Source organism: Sceloporus undulatus, chromosome 2 (assembly GCF_019175285.1).
Source record: "Sceloporus undulatus isolate JIND9_A2432 ecotype Alabama chromosome 2, SceUnd_v1.1, whole genome shotgun sequence".
Taxonomy (NCBI): Eukaryota; Metazoa; Chordata; class Lepidosauria; order Squamata; family Phrynosomatidae; genus Sceloporus; species Sceloporus undulatus.
Window position 1 is genome coordinate 78,700,870 of NC_056523.1, and position 20,836 is coordinate 78,721,705.

General features: G+C 40.8%; 2 protein-coding genes across 5 annotated transcripts in view; one reads left to right on the forward strand and one right to left on the reverse strand.

Moving 5' to 3' along the window:
* EMC3 (ER membrane protein complex subunit 3) overlaps window positions 1-10,362 on the reverse strand; it is an 11,775-nt gene extending 1,413 nt beyond the window's left edge. Inside the window, exons 1-8 of the mRNA XM_042449960.1 lie at window positions 10,233-10,362; window positions 8,778-8,980; window positions 7,513-7,570; window positions 6,054-6,147; window positions 5,046-5,150; window positions 2,048-2,129; window positions 1,869-1,948; window positions 905-987 (exon numbers count right to left, since the gene is read on the reverse strand). Of these exons, the coding sequence (XP_042305894.1) occupies window positions 905-987; window positions 1,869-1,948; window positions 2,048-2,129; window positions 5,046-5,150; window positions 6,054-6,147; window positions 7,513-7,570; window positions 8,778-8,932 (657 nt within the window). The 5' untranslated portion in view covers window positions 8,933-8,980; window positions 10,233-10,362. The remainder of the gene's footprint in view (window positions 1-904; window positions 988-1,868; window positions 1,949-2,047; window positions 2,130-5,045; window positions 5,151-6,053; window positions 6,148-7,512; window positions 7,571-8,777; window positions 8,981-10,232) is intronic.
* Window positions 10,363-10,375: 13 nt separating this feature from the next.
* The window catches only part of FANCD2 (FA complementation group D2), a 66,145-nt gene continuing 55,684 nt past the window's right edge, over window positions 10,376-20,836 (forward strand). For 3 of the 4 annotated variants that reach the window (XM_042449951.1, XM_042449954.1, XM_042449955.1), the window contains exons 1-9: window positions 10,376-10,500; window positions 12,407-12,491; window positions 14,330-14,467; window positions 15,933-16,000; window positions 16,804-16,907; window positions 17,273-17,336; window positions 18,852-18,904; window positions 19,633-19,711; window positions 20,651-20,775. In XM_042449951.1, the coding sequence (XP_042305885.1) occupies window positions 12,428-12,491; window positions 14,330-14,467; window positions 15,933-16,000; window positions 16,804-16,907; window positions 17,273-17,336; window positions 18,852-18,904; window positions 19,633-19,711; window positions 20,651-20,775 (695 nt within the window). In that variant the 5' untranslated portion in view covers window positions 10,376-10,500; window positions 12,407-12,427. Of the gene's footprint in view, window positions 10,501-12,098; window positions 12,285-12,406; window positions 12,492-14,329; window positions 14,468-15,932; window positions 16,001-16,803; window positions 16,908-17,272; window positions 17,337-18,851; window positions 18,905-19,632; window positions 19,712-20,650; window positions 20,776-20,836 lie in introns of those variants that run through there. The other variant, XM_042449953.1, reaches the window with a different exon arrangement.

Consider the following 20,836-nt stretch of genomic DNA (forward strand, 5'->3'; position numbering starts at 1 on the left):
CCAGCTTCAGGGTGTTTCAGCGGCACGGTGTTTACATGCTGCAGGAGTGCCATAAAGCTGCAGTGGGGTGGAAAAAGCTGGCTTTTTGCCAGCTCAAAAAGGAGCTGCATTTCGCCACTTCTTTTTTTTTTTTTTGGCTGGCAAAAAGGCAGACTGCGGTTGCTGCAGCCCCAAGCCGGCTCTCTCAAGGGTAGCTTCAAGCTGCCCATCTGTTTCACTCCTCAGTCACATTGAAATCCTTGGGAATAGGGAATATCCCATACAAAAGCTGGGAAAGCACTAAAGAATGGTGTAATGGAAAAGAGGGAGTGGCCATCCAGGGAACTACCAAAGGGGTGGATTTGGATCCCAAGAGGAAGTGATTCAATCCCATCACTTGAAGTTCCTTACTTCTGCATTAGTGTGATCAGTGTGTGTCAAGGTTTTACTAATGGGCTTCACATAATTTAAAGTTTTCCTATACAAAAAAAATTTCCACCCTAGGTTGCTTTCTGACATGCTAATTTATGGTGTATAATAGATTCTCTTGACCTTGTCTGGAGGTGCCTGTAGTTCGAGCCTAATGGGGACTGGCCAAGCCTGCTGAGCCTCACTGTTGTCCTAGGCTAATAAATTCTTCAGCATAAGTTGTTAACACATGTGTTTGATGGCAGTGGTTCTCCAACTTCATCAGCAATTTTATACTTCAGTTCCCATAATCCATGACCACAGGCCAAGATAGCAGGGGCTTCTAGGAGTTGAAGTGCAAAATACCTGAAGGTCAAAAGTTTGAGAGCCACTCTTTTTAACTACCATGTTTCATAGGTATGGTTACTTTTGAAGTATGTTCCTTGCACATTTAACAAAAGGAAGAAATATCACATTAAATTTGAGGAGCTCATTTCAACTGAGGAAAGACTCATACCTTGAAAGCTTTATTAGTGTCTGCAGGCATTGCCATGGCTGCCCCTGTCATCTGCTCCTGCATTACTCTGGACTGATCTGCAGCTGCAAACATAAAAAAGAGGACTCATGTTATACTTTACACTAGAGGTGAGAATCATGTAGCCCTTCACATATTGCTGGACAGCAATACTGGCCTTGCTGGTACTGGGTAATTGCAGTTCAACAGCATTCTGAAGGGACACAGGATTCCCACCCTTGCTTTATACAATACTAGTACAAAGACTATGAACTGAAGGTGTTTTCCCGAAGGTGATCAATACTGTGTCATTCTCAGCAGGGGGGAAGCAAGCAAGTACCATGTAGTATTCAGCAAATTAGTCAGACACAAGACATCTAAGAGTCATCAGCTTTAAAAAGCTGAAGATAATAGGCATTCTGCCTCATTAGCAATGAAGTATGTCACAACGTTTGGTAGCTACAGTTACTGATATTGGCACCTGAGCCAGAATTTAGAAGATGCATTATAATAATCTCAGATAAAGCTAACAGTCAGAAAGGACTTCATATGCAAGAAAGGCATTTTATCTACAAATACAAATGATAACCTGCTTGGGAACATGCTTAAACCTAGCATTCTAACTATTTTAATTAAAGCTACTGAAGTGAGCAAGCATTCATTTAAACAGATGAACTGCTAAAAGTTTGACTCAATCAAAATAAAATTCCTGAGAGATCTTCCATGGGAAGGTGGGTGAACAGGTCACTAGGCATGTGTTTACCTCTCTACTGCCCCATTAAAACAGCAAATAAGAGCCTTAATCCTACTGGCAGTTCCAAATAGAGTAATTTAAATAAATCAATGAAGTTCATGTAAGTGATGACTAACATGATTCAATACCTGATTCAGTCTAGTCTAGTCAGGACAACCAATAGAATTGAGGCCAAGTACTACATTTAATTTTAAATAAACAGCAATAGCTTACCATTGTCTTGGCCAAGAATGAGAGTATAAATGCTTCGAAGCCCAAAGACATTTAGGAAATACCAAGAAGCTGAGCTTACCCTAACAAATCAAAGAGATTAAGTGTCACTTAAATAGATGAATGCTGAATAGCTGACTCTGTAGTAGCTTTCACTATGTTTAATAATGAAGAACTCTTACCAGGATGCGTCCAAAGTAAGCAACTCAATACCCTGTTGTAGCATTGGTTTAAAACGCAACGTCAAAGGAAAGGGGACCTTGGCTACAAAAAGTGAGCAAACAAAAAGGCTGGTCAGAACATTGACTATGCAGGTACAACATTATTTTACAGAGAAACATAAACTAACAGAAGTCTTTACTACAAGGAACTCAAAACTGAAATCTCAATAGTTTTGAAACAAAATGCATAGGGTAAACAAAAGACAAATATGAATACAAGCTTCGGCTTTAAGAATTACAACTAAGAGTTAATAAAATGTTTTTTCTTAGAAACTGTGTCTGAAAAGATATTCTGGCATGTTCTGAAACATAAGGTGTTTTGATGCTGAAAGGAATAGAAAGTCAGGACAAGATGTCATATGGTCTGGTGAAAAGAGCGGCAAAGCAGTTTTGGACTGAGATGTCATGAGGAAAGACCACAGAGAAAACAGCTAAAGATACCACAGGTAAACCACAGGAGGTGCTTAAAAAAACGTTTTACTGACACTGTTCAGAAAATGTGCTAGATGTTGTTCTAGTTTTCCTCAAAAGCAGCAAACACTTTATGTCTCTTGTATAAGATCTTTTATTTTTAAAAGTGTGAACACTTTTCACAGGAAGGAAGGGTCACAGATCAGTATAAAGCACATGTTTTGCATGTAAAAAAAGATCTGAGACTGAGATCTCCAGGTAGAGCTGAGAGAAACACTCTGGAATGCTAGAGTCAATGAAGAAAAAATTAGCTAGATGGCTTAAAGGGTTGCCTTGGTATAAAGTGGCTTCCCATGAAGCAGTCCTAAGAATAAGTACAGCAACAATTACAAAAATATTTTTATTTTACTGAAGCCATTTTAAAGTGTTTTGAAATCATTAGAAAATGAAGCTTCACCTATTTTTAGTTAGCCATATTGTTGTTGTTAGGGGCCCTCAAGTCAACTTTGACTTATGGCAGCCCCATAAACCTCTCATGTTGCCCCCTCCCCCTTTTCTGTATTTTCTGCCTATTGGGAACAAGAGTGTTCAGATGGATGGGGAGGATTTACAGTAGCTGAATTATTCTTAGAGCTGAAGAGTATGGATTACTGCCCTTGCCTGATCCAAAATAAAAACTTGCTGTGTAAAGCCCTGCAGCAGGATTTAAACTCAGTTCAGACTGGCTCATCCTGGCCAAATTCTTTGAAGACAATTTGCATAGGATTCCACAAGGCCACAGTGACATCAAGGACTGAAAGCATAAGGTAAAGCCTATTATTCCAACCACTGCCACCTTTTTTACAAAAACCACAAGAAATTCTGCTAAATAACTATGGCGACAGGATGCCAGCCCAACTGTGTTTGGGTATTCCCTGTGTCAAATGGGGTCTACTCCCAAAGGACTAACAGTAGCATTCAGGCCAGTGGGAGGCAAGACACTATTTCCTTGTTATAGACAAGAAACAGAAGCTGAGAAATAGTGACTTGTTCAAGACCACTATTTCTCAAATCTCACACAATAATGTATGATTGTCCAGTGCTTACTTGTTTTTGCAAAACATATTCTAATTCTTTTTAAAAAGCACATTGTAGTAACAAGGGTGGTATCCAGACCGGCACAAGGTGCTGGCCTGGATGTATACTAGTGTTGCCTCAGGGCGTCCATTCCAGACGCCCCGCAACCCTAGTACGTAGCCGCGGTATGGTAATGGCAGCGCCCTTTCTACATGGGCACTGACATTATGATGTCTTGGCTGCACCGCAGCCAAATGGCACAGCGCGGACGTGATGTCTTGGTGCTGCTGCAGGGCACTTATGGTGCCCTTTCAGCGGTGCCAGAAGGAGCTCCGTTTTGGAGCTCCTTCCGCCGCATGTATCACTGGCGCGGCCTTTAAACGGCTGCACTAGCGATACAGAGAGAAAGGGACCAAGCGGCCCCTTTCTCCCTTTCCCCGCCGCTGTCGGGGTGTCCTTGGGGCATGAAGCCCCATCGACACCCCTTTCCAGGCTGCGGGGAAGCGGCATTTTACTGCTTCCTGGAGGTCAGGAAAAGCGGCGGATTGGGGCCTCTGGGGCTGCCGCTGTGGCAGCTGAGGCCCCGATCTGTCGGGGAAAGGGACGGGAGCAGGCTGCCCCAAAGGGGCGGTCTGTATCCCACCAATGCTAGCTGCAAAAAACAATGGATGTACGTGAATGTACTATTTAACAAGCCTGGCAGTTTCAAAGTTGTCTTGGACGCAACGAAGTTATATTCTTAAGTAAAACTTAAATGAGAATTCAAATTAGTTGTGTTTTAACTGTTATTCTGTTTTTCAGGTGATTATCCCTGGAAACAGTATGAGAGAATACATATAAGTATCTAAACTGGAATGAGGGAGAATATAAACCATGGAATATTCCAAACAGATATCAAGATATGGATTCAATTGAAATAAAATCAAATATGCAAATCAATTCAAGACCAAAACTATCTTTAACATTTGTTCTATTTTTAACCAACACAAGGGCAGTGCTTTGTTCCTTTTCTTGAGCTCTACAGATTTTTACCTTCTCACCAATCCTGGGAGATTCCATCCTCTCTAGTGACATTGGCTCTACAGTCAATAATATTCTGCAAGGTACACTTATGCATTTTAGATTTATACGGCAAAAATACAACTCCTGGGGAAGGTATGTCTAAAAGACAACGACTGACCCAATTGGATACAGTAAGATTCATGATCAAGTAAGGACTAGAACCCTCCCAATTTGAGATCAACGGACAACTCATTGCTTCAAATATTCCAGTTCAAAGGCTTATCAGCTGTTGAGATATTTTGAACTTTTGTTTGGTAAACATATATCAAATAAAGCTAAATCAGATCATGCTCTGTTTAGGAAATTAGTAAATCCTTATCACAGGAACTAAATGCAAAAGCAAGGCCTCTTATGACAATGCAACAGTTTGCCAAAGAGACACACAGAGCCTCCAAACAACTAAGATTTAGTTTTCTAGTCTGACACTTACTTGTGACAAAACCTGAGAAAGTCATGTTGATCCAGCCACCAATCAGAATCATAGGTAGTACATTTGTTACATTCCCTTTCATCATATCTGTCAACATGGTTGGATCTGCAAATCAAAAACAGTTCAGATTAATGAACAGTAAGACACTGACTGTATTCTTGGCTTTTTGAGAAGCCTAGTGTAAAAAACAAAGAAAACTTTCTGAGCATAACTGAAAAGGTCACCTTGATTTAATGTTCTTTTCAATATTTTATTTTGCTGCTGTGCAATGACTGTGGCTTTAACACTTATCTGCTCTTGACTAAGGTCCTGTTCAGACCAGCTGTTAAGGCCTGTCTGGGGGCAGAGTCAGGGCATCACATCCATATGACACACACCCTGACTCCGTCCCCAAGGTGCCATGATGCTGCATGCTGCTTCACATGGCGTGTCGCATCATGGGGCTCCTCCTGAGCTGCATTAATATGATGCAGTGCAGATGGAGCACCAGCAAGCCACGGTGCCGTGGCTATAGTGCCCTGGAAAGGCTGGTTCTGGGCTGCGGTGTGCGGCTGCCACGGCCTCGATCCGGCTAAAGAAGGGGCAGCTGGAGGCCACCCCTTTGGGCCATTTGTACAGCCCCTATGTAAATATGCAGGATCCTTACAGTACACATGTGGCTTGTCCCATCAAGTCCTTTTCTAAGCTCCACTTGAATTTAAAGACAAGTAAGGTCTACAAAACAGCTGCAAACTTTATTCTTAAAGCTAGCATTTGAAATAGCAGGGAGATCATCACCACTTCCTGACTGATCTTAATAGTCTTTTTTTAAAAACAGTGAGGTGGAAGTGAAGTTTATTTTGGCACCCCAAAGATCATTTATTATATTTTGAACTGGTGTTTGTTTCTACTGTTTCTATTCACAAAACCAAAGCAACTGTTCCTATTACAGCTCATGTTTTAGAAGATAATAAAATAATAATAATAATAATAAATAGTAAGACCCACTTAAGAAGTTTTCTTACATACCTGTCATTGGAGAAGGTGGCACCACCTTCCTTTTGGTTTTCTTAAAGAACCCATCATCAGGATTATTGAAGTAATATTTCCGCATCAGAAATGACTGAAAGAAAAAAGGCAGGTTTTAACAAAGAAAAGTTAAGAGTGAAACGAGACACATACATACACAAACTATATAATGCTTGCATTAAGAATTATGCAGTTTTGGAGCACTGGAACAGTAATATTTCCTGCTTCTAGTGCTAACTATCAAAAGGCACTGTAGGGCTATCTTTCTCTCACTTTTTGTCATGAAAAAAGACAGAAACAGCAGTGGGAAATTTTTTAAAAATGTAAGTCATGTCTTCAGTAGGTCTGTGTATTCTGGGAGGAAGGCACGGCAACTGCATAATCCTCATTTGGAATAACCCATTGTAATTACCAGTCTAAATGACTACCAACAGAATACTAAATCATTGGGCACTCTTGCCAAAAAATGGAAATAGGTACTTTCAAGAGTCTTCTTTATAATTGATATGCTTTAATTGTATTGATAGTTTAATTATATTTTTAACTTTTGCAGAATGTACACTTCTCCCTCCGCATTCATGGTCTTAGTTATTTGCAAATGTTAAGTCTGCTTCGGTGCACATGCCTCCTTCTCCTCCTCCTCCCTCTTGGGAGAAAAAAGCCCAGGAGGGAGGGAGCAGCCAGGAAGAGTGCATGCCCGTGTCTCTTCCCCAGCCCTCCTGTCCCTTTAACTGGCTAAAAGCATGGGAGGGTGGGGCAAAAAAGGAGCCTTTGCGCACCCATACCTCTTCCTTCCATCCCTTTTAACTGGCTTCTATGTGGAGGTGGCATTGGGGTGTGGTGTTATTTGCAATTTTTCCACATTCGCGGGGGTCTTCTGCCCCTGTGAATGTGAAGGGACAAATGTAATTTTAAAGTTGTCTCTGTTTTAACTCTTGTAAGCCTCTTTGATTGGGAAAAAGGTGGGATCAAAATTATTATATTTAATAAAGATTACAGTATTACTACTACTACAACTGCCACAAACATAAATTCTGTCTTTGATAGATTAATATGGGGTAGGGAACTTGATACTAGTCAGATATCTTAGACCAAATTTCCTGTAAATCCAATGAACATGGCCCAAAGTCAGGGATTATGGCAATTGTAGTTGAAAAATATCTGGGGCACACGAGCAAGATAGCCTTGTATCACTGCATTATATCAACATGTGTCAGGTATTACCATTCACTGCCTTAGAAATACATTGTTTGGAAGTACATTGTTCCATGCTCATATCAACAGGCTCAGGCCTGTTGCGTAAACATATTTAATAATATGTTAACAACAACAACAATGGAAGAGCCTTATGCAAACTGACATTCCAAGACTGAGAACAATCAAGCCTTTAATTTTAAAACACAACAACAATACCTCATCCGAATGTCACCTGTAAGTATTCTAAAGCATGGAAGCATACCTGTTTTGGAATGTATTTTCCATTTTCTCTTAGAACTCTACTTCTAATTAGAACTTGACTGCAAGAAAGAAAGCCATTATTAGACATATGAAAAAGGAGAGGAGGAATACAGAAAGACTTCTTGCACAAGCACTATATACTGTACCTATAAAATTCATATACGTTTCAGTTGCAGAGTAGCACAATAAGTACTAAACAAGATTTCAGGGTCATCAAATGCTGCTTTAGAAACTGATTCCTCCTCTAATTACAGCTTTCAAATGGATAAAGGAAAAAATGTTTTACTCCATTCCATAGATGGCTGATTCAAACACTTCCTTTTTAATATAAAGTGAGACTCTCTGTACGAAAGCATAAAGATGCTCAGAAGCATCTAAAGAGCTGTACAACAATCAAAGATCATACAACCACTTTAAGAAAAGTTTTTTTCCCTTTGGGTAAAAAACCAACATAAACATGAACAGATAAATGAATGTATGCTGTAGCTACTGTAGTATGTTTATCTAACTATTGTACTGTATGTTCACTTTTTGGTTTATTATTATTATTATTATTATTATTATTATTATTTCAGTTGTTAGAATATACACATATACACAGTTGTTGTTTTTTACAATGACATTACCTTTGCATTAGAAAACCATGTAGTATGGAATGATATTAAGAAATCCCTTTTCTGCCCACTATGGTCTCCAAAGTAATGCTCAGTGAGGGAAGGGGTTTTGGGTTTATCTTTAAGATTACTCAATTTATTTCAGAATAAACCTTTGTGGATTCCAGTCCATCATTTCAAATCCATGGAGTGAAGCATCAGGAAAAAAAAACTACAAATGTGTAGATATGTATCAGTAGACCTATCTACAAATATCAGTAGCTGTATCTGCAAATGTGGTGGAGGGGAGTATGAAATATAAGGAAGATGTGAAATGTGCTGACATAGTGGTAGACTGACAAATACACTTGACATGGTTGGTCAGAATCAGTGTGCTGTAGTGGTCTAAGTGCTGGTTCTTGAGACCAGGATTCAAATCCCTACTAGCCGTGGAAACCTGCTAGGTGAGACAAGTCATAGTCTCCAGCCACACAGAGAGACAAAATCCCCGCTGAACAAATCTTGTCAAGAAACCCGTGGCAGAGTCACCTTAAGTAAATAAATGTTTGCCGAGTACTGTAATTTAATTCTAAGTATTATAAATACATATTGACATCAACTGCTGTAGTTTTTAGTTATTAAGAATAAATGTTTAGCTGAAAGTGTCTCTTACCTATCTGACACTTGCTCTTGCGTGAGCTTTTTATCGCTCTGGAGCAAAATGGACACATAGTGGCGAATCATCCCCACAAAAAATGTTATGAAGACTATGGGAAGCACCACCCACAGTCGGATATTGGAGTCCAACAACAGCTCTGGCTCACTCATTGTTTAAATACAATTATGGTCATGCGCATCAGCTTCAATCTTTAACTTCTAAAAGAAAACAAGATACGAATCAGTCTTTATAGTCACTTCTGCAGCCACAGTCTTATCCACAGCACATTACTGTCTTAGAAATCAAGTTGGAGTTGCCTTGAAGAATACATGGTTTGTCTTCTAAACCAGAATTTGGGGCATGATGTTGAATGCGGATATTTAATGTGATGTGAGCCGCTTTGACTGCCTTGTCACAGAAAAGTGGGATGAAAATACAAGGTTTATTTTATTATTATTACTGTATTATTAAACCAGACAACTCCCCAACAGTCCCTCCACATTTAGATACACCTAACCTGGTTTTTAAAAAAGTTACATGTTAGCCATGTTTTAAGAGAGGGAAAGCAAAAACACTTGAGGGGTATGAACACTGGACCTTGCTTTTAATTTGCCTTCAGAGAAGGCTATGGTTTGAGAAGCCACCCTCCATATATCCATGGATTCAACCATCCACGGCTTGAACACATTCAAGAGTCTTGCAGTTAGAGTCGTCCAAACCACCGTCCTCCCATCACCATGTATGTCTAGGAGAGCTGGACAGGGAAGAAAGCCAACTCCTTTGAGATGTGGCTCTGGAAGAGAGTGCTGAGGATGCTGGGGATGGTCAAAAGACAAACACATGGGAGATCAAGGCAGACACCTCCCTGGAGGCCACAATAGTCAAGTGGAAGCTGCGCTATTTTGGCCACATCATGAGAAGGCAGACTCATGCTTTTGTTTGTTGTTATCCCCCCTGAATTGGTCTCAGCCCATGGCGGCCCTGCGGATGAGACTCCTCCAAGGCTCCTTGTCCCCACTGCTCTGCTTCGTTCCTGCAAAGTCATACCCATGGCCTCCTTGACAGAGTCCATCCATCTGGCATCTGGCCTTCTGTCTTCCTGTTTCCCAGCATTATTGGGTTTCTTCCAGTGAGTTCTCCCTTCTCATGATGTGTCCAAAGTACCACAGCCTCACTTTGGCCCCCTTGGCTTCCAGGGAGGTTTTGGGCTTGGTCTGATCTAGGAAAGACATGGGTCCAAAACACACTGCAGGAATCGCCCAGTCTGAGGCCGCCTTACCTGCCCTGCCTCAGTGCTAGGGAATTCTGGGGATTCTCTCAAAGCCACAGTTCCCAGAATCCCCTAGCACTGACCCAGGGCAGGTAAGGCGGCCCCAGACTGGGCGATGCCTGCAGCGCAGCAGATCTTGGAGGGCACCAGAGACTGGGACCCGAACAAGCGGCAACCCGAGAGCCCGCCTCCGCACTTGCCTCTCCTCCAGCAGCGCCAGACCCTGGTCCCGCTTCGCCCTTCCGGGAGCACCGCGCGTGACGCCATCAACGCGCGCCCGGCCAGGGCGACCCTGCGTCATGACGCGCCCGGTGACATCACCCGCCCGGCGCCTGGCTGGTTGGCGGGAGCATTTGAGAGCGCGCGCGATTGCTGTGGTGGCGGTGGCTGAAGGGTCCTGCCTCGGCTTCCGTAGTGGGCTTCAGTCAGTCAGTCAGTTTCTAGGCGGCGAAGCTACTCCTCTTGAGGGTATGTCAAGGCACCTTTGAGACTTTCAGGCCCAAAACACACTGCAGGAATAACCGATTCTGAGACCGCTTCAACTGCCCTGGGTCAAAGCTAGGGAATTCTGGGAGCTGTAGTTTTGTGAGACATGGTCAGAGAGAGCTCAGGGGCCACAGTAGACTACAACTCCCAGGATTCGCTAAGCACTGAGCCAGGGCAGTCCAGTCGGCCTCAGACCGGGTCATTTCTGCAGTGTGTGTTTGGGCCTCGCTGAAAGAGAGGATACAGGCCACACTGGAGGACCAGGGTCCGGAAAATGGAGGACGCGACCCAAAGAACACTTCAAGACGCTTGCCATGAATGTAAAACGATGCCTCTTAGTCATGTTCAGCATGGAGGACCGTTTTGGAATTCCTCCTGGACAGAAGATTGAAATGGAGGACAGGTCCTGGAAAAAAGGAGGACCTCTGGTCGCCTGGATCAAACTGTTCTAGAATCCAAAGGGAAAACCGTGCTAGTCTGGGAAATCGGATCCTGGAGTAGCTTTGAGGCTAAGTGAAAGATTAGAAATACAAAGCATGATCTTTGGTAGACTTCAGTCTACTTCCTCAGATGCATTTGGCGGAGAGGGAAGCCCAGGGACAGACCTGTATAGCAGACTGTGGGTGAGGATGTCCAGAGGGATCAGAACTTTGTGGCTGTGGGAGCTGTGGCAGCCGCCCACAGATCTATTCAGGAAATGCCATCATGGGACCCAGTGGCGCCAACCAGAGGATCCCCAGGGGCTCTGGGCCACTGACAGGGAGTCCACCTGGATTAGGGTCTCTCAGGAGGACAAAAATTTAAAACATTAGTAAAATAGAAAAATAGCTAACACGTTTTATAGCTAGAATGCCTGACATGAAATGAGGGGAAAGGACTGGTTTTGTAATAAGTAACAGAACAGGTCAAAGAGACATCCTCACGGCTCTTCATGTCATTCAGGGCCTGTTTCTTGCCCCAAGCGGTGCCTGGATGTCTGCATTTGCCCAAAATAAGGAATGCCAGGCTGAGACACTGAGTGAAAACTGTCCTGAGAAGAGGATTGATGGAGGGCTTTAGAATGTGTGTGTTTTTTAACCAATGAGTGAATGAGGAGCTCCTATGTTCAGTTCTATGTACCAGTCAATGTATGGCTTGGAAGTTCTTTGTTTGAAACCCTATAAAAGGATATGTCAGACCTTTGGAAGATATTCCTCCGATGCCAGCCAGCTACTAAAAACTTGCTGAACTTTCTTGCACTGTTGGGGCTCCCTGACTGGTTTTCTAGGAAATCTGCAATCTCTGTGGTTACTGTAATGGGATGGGTCATCTCCAGGGTAGGTTCGCCTTCAGGTAGCCTCAAGTCAGAAATGACTTGAAGGCACGCAATATGCACACACAAGTTTGGGCATAAGTATGTCTGCATATCTCACACTCAAAATATACATACATCCTTCTCTCACTTGCCCTGAAAACGCCAACCCAGTTGTAATGAAGTATGGCAAGTCAGCATGAAATGATGAAGAGAAAGAAAAAGGAAAACTGGGAGGGCGAGGAATGGAATTGCTGGAATCCGAACAGAAGTGCTCCGTGCAGCATGCCTCCGTCTGGGTCACCAAAATGTAAACTTACATCTACAGCGTGACTGAAAATGTATTCAACATACATTAATCAGTTATGCATAAAATCCATCAGTTATATTCTGCTTCACCAGAATGCTACAGTAGTCCTCTTGCAATTCTTTTAAGTAAAACATCATTCAGACAAGCCAGATTGTTCTTTTTGCGGTATGCTTGAGTATCTGTATTTTCCCCCCCTTTGTGGCCAAATTATTTGCAGAATTAAAAAAAAAATGTTTCTTTGCTGTGGACCTCTTCTAATGTTTTCTCCTCCAATGTTTGTGTAATAGGATACGTCAATACCTATTGCCATGTATTTAAGACGGAGATTCTCAAAATCTGGTATCCGTGCAGAAAATCTGACAGAGTTGCCAAGTATGTAAAAGAAGGTTTACTATCATTTTCACTTTCTTTGACCAAAGCTACCAAGCAGAGAACCTAGCATAGTTTCTTTAATGCTCAGGAGAGGTAGAGGGCAAGGAGAGAGAGCGAGCTGTTCTTTGTGGTTAAGTGTAGCATCTTTTTTTGTCAGGGTGAAGGAAGGGGAATTAATTTATTCTCCTGCATTTTATACAGAGTTCATATCTGTGCTTCCCATAGTGAATGTTCTGTCTCCTCTGAAGCAGTGCTGTTAGTTCTGAGAGCTGGGGATTATTCTGCAGTAGTACTGAACCTGTCAAGAAGACCCCTACGTCCAGAAAGAGATGCGGGTACAGTGGTCCCCCTGAACATCAGAGGGGCTTAGAAGTGCAGTGCCCTTTCCCCTCCACACCTGAGAAAAGAGTTGGAGCTTAACTGTGTCCCATTGTCCTTCCAAAGAGTTCCAAGCCTCTTATGTTGGTGCTGCTGCTTTCTGCAAGTGATACTTATGTTCTTCACTAATCTGGGCAAAGGACTATAGCTCTTCCATGTTGCATTATACTTTGGATACACATTTGGTCTGTCACAAGCACACTGACAGAAATGAGCACCATACCTCTTCCTGAGCTGCAGGCCTGGGACTGCTCCTGCTCTTATGTCTCACATTCAAACTGATGAAGATAAGAGACTTTTCTCCTATTATGACCACAGATTTTGTCTGGCTACCAGAGGCTCAAAGCAGATAAGCCAAAAGAAGCAGCTTCTGGGCACACAGAGGTGTGATGTACAGATGACACATGCTCCCAAAGTGGCTGGAAGTTACTCTAAGGCCACCAAAGGTGGCCTGGAGCTGCTGGAAAAAGGAGGGAATTAATCTGCTCCTGCCAGCAGCCCACTTTGAGAGAGGGCCGTGTGGTCACCATGGTCCTGGGCCAATTGTGGCTGGAGTGGCCAGAGGCCTCTTCGTGCCACCTGTGTGCACAGGCCCCAGCGTATATCAGGGAAAGGCAACTTGTGGCCCTTCAGATACTTTTAGACTATAGCTACCAAAGTGTATGTGTTAATGGATACAGGAGTTTAAGCACTATTGATGTCAGCCTAATTCTTTTCAATTCACAGAACATATCCAATAACTTTCAGTTTGTGACTGCAATTCATAGATTACTTAAATGCTGTTTGGATTTCAGCTTTCCTTTTCTGAGATATAGCAATAGCAAGTACAGCGCACCCACTCCATATGCGGGCCCGCCATGTGCAGTTTCTGGTTTACACGGAAGCCGTGCTTTAATGCTTTAAATAGTGCATGTGGCCGCCGCGTATGCCACACCACCTCATGCACGAGCCCCATTCATTATAATGGGACTCAAGCATAGGTGGAATTCATTTTCAGTAGTGGAGGTTCCACTGTACATTTCTATACTGCTTATCAGTGCACTTAAGCACTCTCTAAGCAATTTACAATGTGTAATCTAATTGCCCCCAACAATCTGGGTACTCATTTTAGTGACCTTGGAAGCATGCCAGGCTGAGTGGACCCTGAGCCCCTGGCTGGGATTGAACCCACAACCTTGTGCTTTGTAAAAGGCGAAAGATTCATACGACCTTGTGGTTTGTGATTGAATGGTTGCAGTACTGGCATTTAACCACTATGCCACCAGGGCTCCTGCTACTAGAGTATCTCAGATGTTGTCCTGAACTGTACAACTCATTGGCTTAATCTTCCTAGGGACCTGGAAAAGTGCCTGAATTTCTTGATATAAAAGTTAATTTTTCAGTTAAGTTATGTGCATAAAGAATCATCTCTCACATGCATGACATTCATTTGTCTGATGCAGCATATGTTTTCATCTTAGAGGCAAAGAAGTCTCGGGTCTCTGGGAAGAAAAGTTCTGTTCCCCAAGATGGAGTTATGGAAAGTGGTGGTGTCTTTGGGCAACTCCTCAAAACTGGAGGAATAACACTGAAAGCTGGAGAAAGACAGAATGAAATAGGTATAGACCTTTATGATATGCTTCCTTTTTTCTGCTAAAATAATTTTAACAGAAAGTTTACATGTTCAAGTGCAACATTGTGGTCTTAATTCTAGTTACATTTGTCAGCAGTTGTGGAGAAGTGCTTACTTGGCTATTCAGGTTTAACTAGAATTGTGCTAGACTATACCTAGACAGGCAGAGTTTTGTGTGTGTGTGTGTGTGAGAGAGAGAGAGAGAGAGAGAGAGAGGCTTTTTCTATCCCCCTGCTTTTGCAATCAAGACAGAGAACAAAAATCAATAGTTTTTCAGTTCCCTGTTGTTAAACACCGTGAACTGAAAAAATGTGTAAAAATGACACAGACACTGAAGGAATATATTGTCTGATAGAGAAATAACTGCTTTAACAGAACTCCCCTAAGATTGTCCATTCATGCATGTTTGTCTAGGATGAGGTGTGATGCATTATGAGTTTTAATTATGCTCATACATTTCTGCCTGTTTCATGCAGAAAGGCTCATGAACAGAAGTGGCATCTTCAGTAATTTATTGACTTGACACTAGAGATTTTTTCCCCCTTGCCATCTTTATTTGCTGCAGGATTCTCATATTTTGCTTGACAGTTTTTCTGTGTCTCCCAACAATTTTAAAACAAGCAAAAATTCAGCAGGTTCAAAATTTCTCTTATGGTTGCCATCCTTTTCTTGTTGACTTCCTGTGCCTTTAGTTATTCAGTGAATAAAGCTTTTCTCAGCTGGGCAGAATTCAGAGTGCTGTTTCTAAAGCCCTGAAAGGCTTGGGTCCAGACTACTTAATGGGATGTATTTCCCTATATATATGAGCTGAACAGAATTTTAACATCTTTGTGGGTGGATTGTCTCTTTCTTTTCCTACCACCTTCCAAGGTTCATTGATGAAGACATGGGAGGGAGCTTTCTTGGTGGCTGCTTTTGGATTTATGGAACTTCCTCCTAGGGAGTCTTGGTTGACCTCCTTTCTGCTCTCTTTTCACTGAGAGGAAAAGACCTTCCTATTTAAACAAGCTTTCAGCCATTTATTTATTTATATTTCATTTTTGCTGCCTTTCTCCCCAAAAGGGACCCTTTTGTGGTGGTGGGACCAATAGAAAGCCTTCTCCTGAAGATCTTAGGGTTCTGGCAGGTTCAGTTGGGGAGATACGGTCTCCTAAATAGTCTGGACATAAGCCGTTGGTTTATTTGGTTGGGCTAGAAGTATGTGCTATGGGTGTGCTATTTTTAATATATAATGAACATTTTGTTTATTTTTAGTTATGTTTTAATTATTTTTGAATAAATGTTTTAACGTAATGTTTTAATTGGATTGATTAATGCTGTCTTAATATTTGTACTACATTGGTTTAGCTGTTGTATTTTAACCTAGTATAAAGTAAGCCAATTTAAGTCCCATTTTGGGGGAAAGCTTTGATATCAAATAAATAAATAAATAAATAACACCTTTTTCATAGCTGTGGATGGAGCTATTTTCCAGAAGAAGTTGCATCAAGCCTTGAGAAAACATTCTTCTTATCCACAGGTAAGATCACAGGATCATTAGTTATCTCTGAAATTCAGTAGGCTTCCATTGAGTCTTACCCCAAAAGCTAGGAGCTTGGAAGAGAGAGCTACATGCTCTTTTCTGACTAAATGCACTCTGCAGTTGGAAATGTGCACCATTTCCATAGACAAATATCTTTTTGAATCTAGTACTCATTGTTCACTTTAGACAACTGTGATACTGCAGATGCTTTTAGCCTGTAGCTTTCATCAGCCCTAGCCAACATAGCCTATGTTGGGGAGAAATGGAAGCTGCAATCAAAAAACATTCCAAGGACTTTTTAATAAGTGTTTCTTTCTCAATACAAATAATTGTGTTGAAGAAATGACTCAAATTATGGGAAAGAACTGAGAAATGAATATTTTGAATCAAATGAATGAAAAAGAATCAATAATGATGTAAAGGAAACTGGTACCATTTATTTATTTTGTAATTATATTTGATATTAAGAAAAATAAAGTTAAAAATTGTTCAGTTGCCTACCACATAAAAGTGAGTATCTAACATTTGAAATACATGAATTAACTGTCCAGATAGAAGAAGAATGGAAGACAGAGGCTGTCAAGATTAATAAAGAACACTGTGGATAGCTTTCAAAGCATTGTTACAGGTCACTGGATTTGACAGGAAAACTTAACAATTCACAAATCACGCTTCTCTTGAAAGAAAACAGAAAAAGCATTATGCAGAGAGCAGCTTATTTGCCTGTTAATGCACTCTAAAGACTAATTTTTACAGCCAGGGCTATGGCTCAGCCATCATTCTCTCTTTCTCAACATTAGGTTGTTGAAGAATTCATTACCGGATTGGAATCCCACATTGAAAACAGAGATCAGTTCAGGAATTGTCTGTTACCATGTGTATCTGTGCAAAATCTAGAAACAAGGTAAATGAAAAAAAATATTTTTCTCTCTGCAAAGTCTTCTTGGGTATTTCATAACTGTGGTTAATTTTTATGGCAATATCATATGCCTCCAGTCTGCTTCTGGACTAGAATTGGGTTTTTCTAAAATGAAAAATAGATGAGGGTTGGGAAGGAATAGAATTTAAGTTTGTGAAACCCAGAATTTAAATCTGAGTCATCCTGCTACTGCTCAGTTAATAAATTGCTTCAACATGTTGTTATATTCCTTCTTTTTAAAAGTACAGTAAACTGCTTTTTGAACTATAGCCTTAGATCATGGAGCTGGAAAAAGAATATTCCTGGAACATTGTTTTTATAATTATAATGGCAAAATATTTTTATTACAGTAATGCAGTCCATTCATATTGTGAAAGCCTCATTAAGCTTCTTCTAGGAATAGAGATATTACAGGTAAGTTCACTTTATCATACAGTCTGATATTCTTAGAAGTGGAAAACAGACTGAACCAGCGAGAGAATAGATAAGAAGTGGACAAAAGCAGGAGTACACTGATTGTGGCAGCTTATTATTCAGCTATTATTCATAAACACAATTGATCCCTACCTAATTTGAGTTCCCTGGATACAGAGTGGAACTAAGATGAGGGAGGTGTTTTGGTTCAGAGATGCGGGGGGAAGGACCACAAGTCTTTTTTGTTACTCCTTCTTCAAACTGAATTTAAGAGATTAACTTTCTTTTCTTCTTCTCCATGTATGATGTGGGCAGGGATCTTGGATAGCTCAATAGCTAGACAGACTCCTTTCCCTTCTGGTTTGTGTGTTTTAAGACAGAAGTGGAAATCTCTGCACTAGAGATCACTGCGAATTGGACATTCCAAACCTCACATTTTTTATCTCAAACTAGGGTGTACATAGATTTTTGTGTAATAGGACAGGAAAGATAAATTGTCCAATACCCTCTCAATATTTAAAAAGTCAGTTGCTTTGAGGGAGATTCTTCCATTGAGAAGTTGAAAATGAAATGATTTAATTAGGCTTCTCTTAATTTCTGTTTATAAACATGTACATGGGATCATCATCATCTAAATTCCATGTTTAGATGATGAAACTAGAGACAGTGCAGCAAAAGGAAACTAGCTTTCAAGCTTTGAGGTACAAGCTCTCTAGTGATTATCTTGGCTGCAGGATGAGAAGGCATGATTACTATGAAAGTATGTGTATTAATTTGCTTTATGTTGCAGTGTATTACTCTAGCTTTCCAAAACCTTCATCTAAACTGAAAGTTGCATTGATTCATCACTTTCTAAGGTGGTGGTGGTGGTGGGGTAGCAGTGAGAGCTTAGAGGTGTGCATTGACCTCTGTGAACTATTGCTCACTCACCCTCAGATAGGGAGCCACTTAACATTTGGGTGGAAAAAATCTTGTTTGAATGTTTAAAAAGACCTTCCAAATGTAACAAAATAGTGTTACCTAAAGGATTTAGGAAGTGTTATAAGGCATTTTAGGCCAGAAAAAATATTGTTTCCGAATAAGTCCTAGGAGTTAGGCCTAAATTCTGTCCTACATTTGCAGAGTCATGCATTCTCCACTCTTGCATTAATGTCAGATGATGGTACTAGTGATGATGGGGGGAATATTATGATATCATTATCATCACCTTGCCTTTTCTTCAGTCCTGGCTCTCAGGGCAGTTTTAAGTTTAAAAGTTCCAGGTTTGGCCTTTCCCCTCTTACCTTTGAAAAAGGGAACAATGATATGCTTTTGGCATATGGATTTTTACTTTGTGTTTATGTAACCTAGATTATCATGCTGGGAAGCATTTTCTTGTAGTGTTTCCTAGAGAATAATTTTTATATGGCTATGGAGTTTGGGTTGTGCAATTCCGTATATACAGTTTGCTGCCTGATCACAAATGTAATTTTCTCCAAACACTTCTGTCCCCCCCCCCCCCTTCCTGTTTGGCAGCCGGCTATTATAAAACTGCTGTTTGAAAAAATTCCCGAATTTTTTGATGAAAGGTAGGTACACTATTACTTCAGCTTGGAATGTTGGTAGCTATGCATTTTCTAGTTGTTTCTTTTTGAAATTCCTCAAACCGCATTGCATTGGCAAATGTGAAAGAGTACCAGAGTAATCTGTTTGACAGTGGAGGATGCTTGCTCACATAGTACTGCAGTTTCCTTCTTTGGAGGTCTGTAAACAGAGGCTGGATGGCCATCTGTTTGGGGTGCTTTGATTGAGAGTTCCTGCATGGCAGAATGGAGTTGAACTGGATGCCATCTGTGGTCTCTTCCAAATCTATAGATTCTATGATATAATATAAATACTGTACTTTATGCAAGGTTCTTAGACTTAGAATGAGTATGGAAGTTTGATGCTCAAGATTATGTTGTTTCTGTTCATGTTTGTTATACAAGGCAAATCTTAAATGACAGAATGAATAAATTCATTATGGTGAGTGTTTGCCTACTTCTTGGTTAATACCAAGATTAGGTTTGTTGGCTGACTAAAAATAACTGAGTTCTTGATACATGTTCTACAGAGGCTTGTTCAAAGTTTGACAGGAGATCTTTAATTCAAACAGAAATTGTTTCTGAAATGGTTCTTCTTGACAAATGAGATTTTGGGAATGCATTAGAAAGGAATGAGAAGAATCCTGAATAGCTACATTCTTTCTTGGTAGCTAAAAGGGGCTATGTCTATGCTTGAACTATTTGCTTCACTCTTTGTACTTCTGATCTTTCAGTGTGGGCAGCGATGGGCTCAATTTGCCCCGACTCATTGTCAATCAATTAAAATGGCTCGACAGGATAGTTGACAGCAAGGCAAGTACCAATCAATGCAGTTGATTAATAGATAGGTGGTGGCTACTGTAGCAGCAGCAGCATGTAACCCAGGGCTGCAGAACCTGTGTCCACCAATGTTAATAAGTTACTACTACCATAAATCTTCATAACTGGCTGGCTGGGACCGATAGGAGTTAGATTCCAGCAACAACTGCAAGAGTGTGAGTTCTTCAGCTTTGATGTAAGTTGTTAATAACTGTTCTCCTTACAGAGAAATCAACTGAGGCATTAGGAGATGTTTGATATAACATACAATACTTAATTCTGCCTATTAAGTGGGTAGTGAATTTGCCATGGTCTAATCCATGCAAACTGAGTTATCCTTTTATTGGGTCAGGAAAAAGTGTGTATGGATTGCTCCCCTCTTTGCTATTTCAAAACAATTATATGACTGAGGAAAGGATTATAGGTTTATTAAAGGAACAAATTTAGTGATAATAAAAAGATTTCACAAACACTGGAAATTACTAAAGTTTGTTAATCTGTTTTCTTAAATAGAGCTCTTAAATGCCTTGCATGTTGTAAAGACACTATACAATTTATATGTGATACGATATCAGTAAGTAGGTCTTGTACAGCTATTACATAAAGAAAAGGATATTTATTTGTTTACTTGTGGCCACTGTGGTCTTGTGGATAGATTTTGAAACCCAGCTCTGACATGATTTTGCTGATGTGCTCAGGCATGTTATTCCCTCTCCATCTCAATTTCTGTTTGTGAAGTGAGATGTTGTGGGGACAATCTAAATAAATATCATAAAAATTATACAGGTAGTATATTTCTAATAAATAAACTAGTGGATTAACTTAAATTTCATGTACATGTGAAACATACATCTCATGGCCAATTTGTTGTTAGTGTTAGGGATATCTGCTTTTCTTGTGTTCCTTGTAATGTAATGCTTCTGTCATCTCCAGGAACTTTTATCAACCATTATGCAGATGATTTCTGTTTCTCCTCCAACAATTCAACACGACATTATTACAGGCTTGCCTGAAATCCTGGAAGATGCCCAACATAGTGAAATTGCCAGAGAGCTTAGGTGAGTTTTATGTTCCTGCACCTTTTTGTGTGTGTGAGAGAGAGAGATCGAGAAGTAGTAC